The sequence below is a fragment of the Condylura cristata genome, unplaced genomic scaffold (genome assembly GCF_000260355.1).
Source record: "Condylura cristata isolate star-nosed mole 26May11 unplaced genomic scaffold, ConCri1.0 scaffold00005, whole genome shotgun sequence".
Classification (NCBI taxonomy): domain Eukaryota; kingdom Metazoa; phylum Chordata; class Mammalia; order Eulipotyphla; family Talpidae; genus Condylura; species Condylura cristata.
Window position 1 is genome coordinate 21674768 of NW_004567106.1, and position 8583 is coordinate 21683350.

Genomic DNA, 8583 nt, shown 5'->3' on the forward strand with positions numbered 1-8583 from the left:
GCAAAACTGCACTGAAGTCACATGAAGAAATTTGTGGCTTTAAATACCTGTACATTATTTTAAGGCCTCTTAAAATTTTTCTACCAGTAGTTCACCTCAGTTTCAATGCAGAGCCTGTAGCTCTCTGATATCTGATAAACCTATGCCTATATTTCTGGTCCTCAGAAAAGATTAAAAAATACTTATGTTTACCATATCATTTCTACTTACATATAATAATTGTGTAATTATTTACATAAATACATTGGTTTCTAAGAGTTAGGGCTCTGAAATCCTTGACTAGCTGTAAATATTTGTTTTACCATTTATTAGCTGATTGAGATTGGGAAGTTTACTTAATTTGTCTACTGCATACTGTCCTCATCCCTGAGACACTAACAATTGTTTCTATACCCTAAAATTATGAGAAATTTATATTTATATAAGGAACTCAACACAGTGCTTTGAATATGTGCTGTCATGTAAGTAATACAGTAAGTATATTATAGATTTTACTATTTCTTATTATAGGTAATACTATATCATTCAGGTCTAATAATCCAATTATTGTTCTTGAGACTGTTTTGAATTTCTTCAAAATTTCAATAAACTATGCTATAAATAAAGTCAATCTGCTCAAGCTTTGAACTGGAAAAATACAGCCTGTGATTTTAGTAAGTTCTGAAGAAGTCACAAAGTTATCTGCAGTGAAATGATTTTGTAATCACGTTCATTCATTCAAATGCGTTTATGTGATGTTGCTGCTTTCTATTGTTCACAAACTGTTTGATCTATTTCCATATTCTCATAGATATTTTCCTCCCTTTTGAAGACTGGAAATCATAAAAAGCTGTCCATAACAGCTGCTTTGAGGTCATCTACATTTGCTAGCTGCAGGTGGAAATCTCCTTCACAGGACCTTAAATAGAAGGTTGTAAAATTTGGCCTTTGAGGGAGCCAGACAGTACCAGACTTTCGTATAATTTATCATCCACAGAGCGTGTTAAGGTGCTTTTGATCTTTGAAGGCAATATCTTTCAAAGTAATGTGGAGCTTATATGTGACCACTTGTCCTTTTTAGAAATTGCAGTATCACGCTGATTTCAATGATGAGTGAATGAATTTTTAAGATGGCACACTGATGACTTAGTTTCATTGAAAGACCCTACATGCTGTTGATATCCAGTTGGGAGGGTGAACTGAAAGTGTGTGAATGGTGCTTTGAAAACAACAAAACATTAAGATATTGTGAGATATCTGATTAAGATAATTTCAATCAAATTTGTGAAATTCTTGAGTTCATGGAATATTAAAATTCTTTGCCACCTGCAAAAATAAGAGGGGTGTTAACCATGAAGAGAGTTTTAAAATACATTTCATATTATTATTATTTGCATTTTCAGGGGTAGAACTTAAACTTGTATTTCAGAGGTAGATCTTTAAATTTGGTGTCGCAGAAAAAGTGGGGGAAATTTATAGACTTTGGTTTATAGAGACTTGAAGACATTTTTCATCCTTCTGGTATTTTATTCCTGTCAGTTTGTATTGCATCTTTCCTTTCCTTCTCCTCCTCCGCCAGGTTTGGTTTTGAGTTTTGGATTTCGAGAAACCCCAAAGTCAAAACAAAAAAGAGCCAGAATTGCTGACTCTTGTTTTGTAACCTTTTTGAGTTCAGTATTCACAGGAAGAACGGGTGCTCACCAGACATCAGGCCTAACTTCATCCAAAACACTGGCAAAAATCAGGGACTTTTAAGTGAACTTGAGCCAAATTACAGATATATACCAAAAACTTAAATAAGTTTGTAAAAATTTTAAAATATAATTTAATAAAATAATGCCACCATATAACAAGAAGATTGAGTACTTAAAGTTCAATATTAATCTGTCAGCTATTTTTTTATAAAAATAAAAATTTAATTTCTACTTTGTGTTAAAGAAAATCTGGTTAATTTAAGCTATAGGTCCATTTTGGACCTATAATGTAAAATGTGTTTAAGTGTTCTCATTAATTTTGATTATTTTCGTTGAAGATTTGTAATTACCAAAAGAAAGTTATGTAAAAACTATGCTTATCGAGTTTCATCTCAGTATTTTTATAGCTATGCTATAAACCTTCCACAATAGTGCTTTTATAATGGAAATGCTGACAAATGCAATAATAAACACCCATCCAAGGGTTTAATTGTATGGTCATACAGGAATTATGCACACCAGCATAATATTTGATTCAGTTTCCAGTGTTAATTTTGCCAAAATCTGCTTTCACATTGGGTAACTGTAAAAGATGATAGGTTTGAACGGCTGCCTGTTGATGGCAAAGGCTTCTGATTATTTTTACTTTCCTTGGAAAGCCTGATTATGTCTTTCAAATATGATTTCATTTAGGTTTTTTTTGGTTTACATGTCTGAATACTAATAGTAACCTGATAGTTATAGGGAACTTAGTTTGAGACTAAAAGGCACTTTTTCATCAGTAAGTAGTGCATAAATAAATTAACCTCCAAGCATCATTTAAAATGGCATTTAGATTCCAAATGACCAGATAACTTTAAAATTTCAAAAAGTAATTACTACAATTTTACAAAAATGCTTGACACCCTTAGGATTCCTTTTTCTGATAGAAGTTACTGAAAACTAAAGTGTAATATTTCTATCAATGTTGGTTTAGAAGACAAAAAGTAATTTAAAAAATTAATGTGGTGTGCCCAATATACTAAAAATCATGTGCCCCAACAAAGTACACTGAATGGCTCTAACATGAGGAAATTGAAACTATCACTTTGCAGAGAAAAGCCGAGTGACAACATATGGAGGTATAAAAGATTCATATTTGAAATGCATACTATTTTTTTCTTTTCTCTATGAGTGATTTGGTATAATATATATCAGTCCATTTGTGCTGTAGCTGATTACTTGACTTTAAATTATTCTATTAGTATAATGGAAAAGAAAATTCCTTTAATAAAACTACATTTTAAATAGCTTCTAAGTAGGCAGAAACTTAAATAAAAAGCATTTATAAGTTCTAACCATTTTAAGAATGATGGACATGTACTAGCAAAAATAATAAATAATGAAGGAAGTATTTTCTCATTTTAGAAGTTCTTCAGGTAATATTTACTATACTGAACTCTTAGTCACTGCAGATATTCTGTACTTACTAAGTATTTAACAGAATGATTCAGCATATGAAGGAGAAGATTAAGGCTTATGGGGTAATTATATTCACTCTTAATGACTCAATAGTTTTGAAGTCTTTTTTGTACAGTTTTGCTGTCATTTCTGGTTGTCAAAATTGGTTCTTTTTACAGAATTGAGTGATTACCCCTTACTTCAACTTGCAGTTTTTTTAAGTGATGTTTAATTACCAGGAGGATGTAGAGTGGGAGAAAGAAGGGAGCTTCTGTAAGTCTTTTCAGTTTTGAACCCATTAACACCAAGTAAAATGTTAAGCATATTTCTTTATTGAAGGAGTGAATAACTAGATAAACTAAGAAATGGGGGAACATAATACAGTTTGTATTGAATTTTCTTATATCATATTGAAAATGAGTCTTTGAATTACACACTTAATCTAAAAAAATACAGGTATGCTACTCTATAACAGGCAAAAGGGTGTTTAGAAAAAGAAGAGGAGCAAAAAAGCAAAGAGAGTAATTTTATATCATAAAACTAGAGAGGCCATTTCCTATATAAGTTTATATTGATAAAAGTGCTAAAGGATTAAAAAAAAACACTGGTTTTGTGTTAGTCTTAGATAAATTTATTTATCTTAATTTTCTTTTGGTAGAGGTGGAAAAAAATCCTGATGAAAAGATAAAGGCAAAATAAAAATTCGTATTTGGGAGGGGAGTTATTTTAGAGTAATCTACTTCCTATAAGTGGGATAACTAGGAAAGTTTTAAATGAAGGCTCTTGAGAAACAATGCTGGCTGGAGATAGTGAGAAGTGGCAGAACCTACCTGGAAGAAAATCTGACCATTTATAGCCCAAAACTTATATGTTTACTTGGTAAAGAAATTTCACTTCATTTCCTAATATCAGAAAATTATCATTGGCAAAAAAGGTATTTATAGAATTGCTTTTGTAACATTTTTTATTTCTTTAATGAGGAAATATTTTAACTACCCACCTCAAAGGATTGAAGTTCTAATACACAGATATGACAATAAAATTCATTAAACAAAATTACGTTTAAATAATACTTAAGGTCAAGGGCAAAGTGCTCACTCTAAAATGTTGAATGAAAAAAATCAACGCCCAAAAGTATCTCAACTTTGCAAAATATTGAATTTATACCTGCACAAGAGAAAAAGAAAAGACTATAAGGAAATAGATTAAAATGTTAACTGTATGTTAATATGGAGCAATAAATTTTCTTACTTTTAAAACTTTTCCTCCAAACTTTCTAGGACGAGTATATATTACTTTTTTAATAAAATGAATTGCATTTCTATAAGTATGATAGAATTGTGTGCGTGCACGCGCGGGTGCGAAAGCAAGGAGTGACAAATTGTTGAAATGACTGAGGATTTATACTTTAGGGTAACAGAATTTACAGTACGATGGGCATTATACACTCCTGATCTCCTCATCCTCGCCTATCGGGACTCCATTGATAGCAGGTCACCCAGAATGCAGAATTGCAGAATGGGAGACTCTAAACTAGAGGTGAGCTGAGGTCCCGCTGCACGGGTCTGTTTCAATAGTATTTCTAACCGCAGATGTTTATTTTGCAAAACAGAACGCGTCTCATTTGATTTTGTGCCTCCTCAGCCCTAACATGCAATCGCTCTCTTCCTTACCCATTGCTAAAAAAAAAAAAAAAAAAAAAAGAAAGAAAGGAAAAGCGCCCTCAGGCGGGCACTGCTCCTTAGTAGACCCCGCAGTTTTCTGGAGGCCACAGGGTAAATAATGGGGGGAGGGGGGGGGCAGGGGGAGGGTGGGTGCGTTCTGAGGGCGGGAAAGGGGCAAAGCTTGGGGCGCCAAGGCACCCTGCAGACCCATGAGCGCCACCCAGACATCCAGCGCACCACCTACGCACCTTTATGATAAAGCTTTGGGCCCTTAGAAAAACTCGAACGTTGCTGTTGATTCTTCGCGTTAAGGGGCAAAATTTGCGTTCTGGTAGAGTGGGGGTTGAAAAGAGAAAGTTAGAAAGCGGGAAAGAGTAAAGAGAGAAGTAAGTTCTTCCTCTGAAGTCGCACTTTTCAGCTTCTCTTCTAGACTTTTCTTTATTCATCCCTCTATCTCTCCACAAAAGGAGGAGAAACGGATCTCCTAACTTGTCATCTAGAGCTCCCTGGCCTCTCAGGAGGGGAAGGGATGTAGCAACTTACACCTCTGCAGGTGTCTGCTTTCTAAGAGCACAGCAGGACAAGAACTGCCGGGAACGCGCAGCACTGAGTCTAGAGGCTTAAAAAAAAAAAAAAAAAAAGTGACGTCTACTTTACTTTTCTATTAATAAAAATGGCAAGGAGGAGAGACGAATTTTAAAACCCCTAACGCTACCATTTTCGAAGAGGATTAGCTTCCCATCTACTCCGACTGTATAAGATACTTCAGTGCGCTGGGTTAGGCAAACTGCTCTAACTTGCTCGCTTCGCTCCTGATTGAAACTGGTTTAAGGAAGTCGCATATACAGTAACTCTACGCTGCTGCTTCTCAAGGGCAGAAGGGATTTTGCAATCTAGAATCAAGCTCCAGAAAGAGAGACTTAGATTTGGAGCGCCCCGCCTGGCCTGTCAGCTTTCTCCACTGCGGGGGGTCCAGAAACACCCCAGCCAGCGCACTCTCAGGCGACGAGGGGACAGATACCGCCATCCCACCCCGGCTCAGCCCGTTTCCTTCTTCTCGCCGTTCTCTAAGAGCTCAGTCATGAAGGAAATGTAGACGATAGCCAAACGTAGAGTCTCGATCCTGGACAGCCTCTTCTCATAAGCAAAAGTGGGCACCTTTCTCCGCAGTTGGTCGAAGGCCTCATTGAGGTTGAACATCCTCTTCCTTTCGCGGATATTGGCGGCTTGGCGCTGGGCAAATGTGATCACCCTTTTCCTCTTGGGGCGGCACAGCAGGGAGGGGTTTCTTCCATGCTCCTCTTCTTCCTCCTCCTCCTCCTCCTCTTCTTCTCCCTCCTCCTCTACTGGGCCCCCCTCCTCAAAGCGCGCCAACCTCCTGGGTCTATCCTCTCGGAGTGCAAAGTCTTGGTCCCCAAAGCGGACCCCGGGCGCGAAGTCACAGAGAAGAGGGTGCCCCGAAGTGGCCAAGGACAAGTCTGCGACGAAGTCCAGCACGGAGCTATCCACGCAGCTCTCTGGATAGACCGCCATAACGTTGCCTTGGTTCCGCGTCTCATCGGTTTTACTCAGGGAGGGGTAAGACTGGTGATGTGCTTACTAATAGTCTTAAATTCGAATTAAGCACCATCACTTAAGACCCAGAGGACTTTAATATGTTAAGCAAGCTGATAAAAGGATTAGTCGCACCTTTAGAAGCTCTGAAAAATCACTCCTCTGGAAACTGATGGAGGAAGACAAGCTTGAGCACTATTGGAAGTCTGAGGAAACAGATCTCCAACACTGAGCTCCTTTTTGCTGCACCACCTGGAACAGTTCCTTCTTGGCAACAACCCCCAGTTCTTACCTGCTGTGTTTTTTGTGTCCTTCCTCACCCTGCAGTCAACTGATGTTCTTCAGGCTCCTTATCTCATTTAGCTCCTTAATTCACGTTAAACTTTTCAAAGCGAAGGTGTTTTCCACTGCTCTGGTTTCTCCTTGGCTTCAGGGTAGGAGTTCTGCCACCCGAGGCTGCCAATGAGTGTGAAACAAGTGCATGTGCTTTTAATGATGTCCTGAAGAGGGGCCCTGCCTGCCAAGGGTCAGGGGAGCTGTTTGTCTGGTATCCCAGTGCAGCGGCTGCTGAAAGGCAAGACCTTCCATTAGCTTAAGTAAGCACGGTAGGGGAGCTAAGAGCGCATTCCCCAGAGTAGCTGTTGGAACCGGCTTTCTCCTTCCAGGGCACGGTAAACAGGTCTCCAGCAGCTTCACAAACCCTGACTTCTAAAGTCTGTTTTGTTGTAATCAGCCTAACAATTGAGATACTTGACTTTACTTTCCCTATCCTTTATCTCCTACTCGCTCAGAGGATTTTACTTCAAGGACAATAGTTATGGTGGCAAATAAAAAGTGCAGGCTCAGAATATTTTCTTCAAGGATGCTTTACTGTATTATTTCCAATCTGGGAGGAAAGGGAGAAGAAAACCCTCCCCCAAACAAAACAAACTCAATCTTCTTTCAAATGTGCAATCTTACTTTGCTAAACAATGGGTTGATCAGTTCAACCTCTGTTGCTGATCAGCATTTTTGAATAAAGAAAAATTCTGATACTTCCATTAGATTTATTTTCCTACTTGATTTGTATCTCCTTAAGGACTTAAGAAACGAAGTGGTGTTTCATTGAATTTAAGGAAGAGTTTGGTTTATTCAGTTCATTTTTTTGAAAAAATATTTTAAATTTGTCACAATTAAGATGAAATTTTGCTGATTTCATATTATTTCTGATATTTTAACAAAGAAGCTATTCTTTGCCAGTAGCTGTATTCCTTTAATTGTTCAGTGTAGGACTGAAAAAAAAAAAAAGACATGGTGGGGGCAGGGTGACATAGATTAGAAGAGATAGCTTTTTAAAAGAAAAGTATGGAGGAGTCTTGGTTAAAGGAAGAATCGCTCTGGACATGATTCCTATTAAGAAGGCAAATGTTACTGTGAAGTTTAGTTAGTACATTGGACAGCTCCCAGAGACCTCCTATTTCTGACAGGTAAGCACAATTTCTTTTCTTCCTGGCCTCCTAATGTGTACTACCAGATATTGCTTTGATTAAACAGTAGCATGTTAAGTTTTTCATTTTCTTAACTCCTTTCATCTTGGCTCTCTCTTGTTCTTTTTTTCTGTTCATTGATTTTCTTGGTGTGTTTACTGTTCACGTTCCAATTTGCTTTAATAGGCAGAAAACATAAAAAATTAGATTCTTAGAAGAGTTAATGAGAATTATATAGATTATTATAATGATTTATTTGTTTTTACTAAACTTCTTTCAAAGAGAAGACTGAAGCTTTAGAATAAATTGGAATTTCAACACCAGCTAAGGAATAAATGAGATATTAATTTTTGTTCTGACAAGCAGTAGCATGCTTTCTTACCACCGTTTAACTTAACATGGTATTAAATATTGGGGCAAATTTTAGAGCTGAATTTTAGTTGGTAAGCATTTCGCAGTGATTTGTATTTTTCCTTTTCAGAAAATACACTCATTTAATACATAATGGATTAAATATCTCACCCAGTGAGAGACTATTTCTAAACAAAATACATTAGGACACTTAATGAGGAAAAATGATAGGAATTTGCTTTAAATTTATTAAAATAAGAGTCCTGGTTATTATGTGACTATATAAGTCACATAAATACTTAACAATTTTAGCCAAGGAAATGAATATTCCAACAACCATTTCACAAGAGAATTTGCAACAAAATGAAGGTAACCAACATGCAGCATTGGGTTGACATACCAATTTTAAATATTAAGAAATTTAGGAAATTTTTA

The 8583-nt window shown here is 36.7% G+C and overlaps 1 protein-coding gene across 1 annotated transcript; it reads right to left on the reverse strand.

Moving 5' to 3' along the window:
- Window positions 1-5476: 5476 nt before the first annotated feature.
- On the reverse strand, window positions 5477-6722 carry FERD3L (Fer3-like bHLH transcription factor). Its single transcript, XM_012720813.1, has one exon. The coding sequence runs from the start codon at window positions 6308-6310 to the stop codon at window positions 5816-5818; it is 495 nt and encodes a 164-aa protein (XP_012576267.1). The 5' UTR covers window positions 6311-6722; the 3' UTR covers window positions 5477-5815.
- Between the last annotated feature and the right edge of the window lie 1861 nt (window positions 6723-8583).

Excerpts from the sequence above, each read along its gene's own strand:
- FERD3L (XM_012720813.1), bottom strand. The coding sequence starts at position 6,310 with ATGGCGGTCTATCCAGAGAGCTGCGTGGATAGCTCCGTGCTGGACTTC.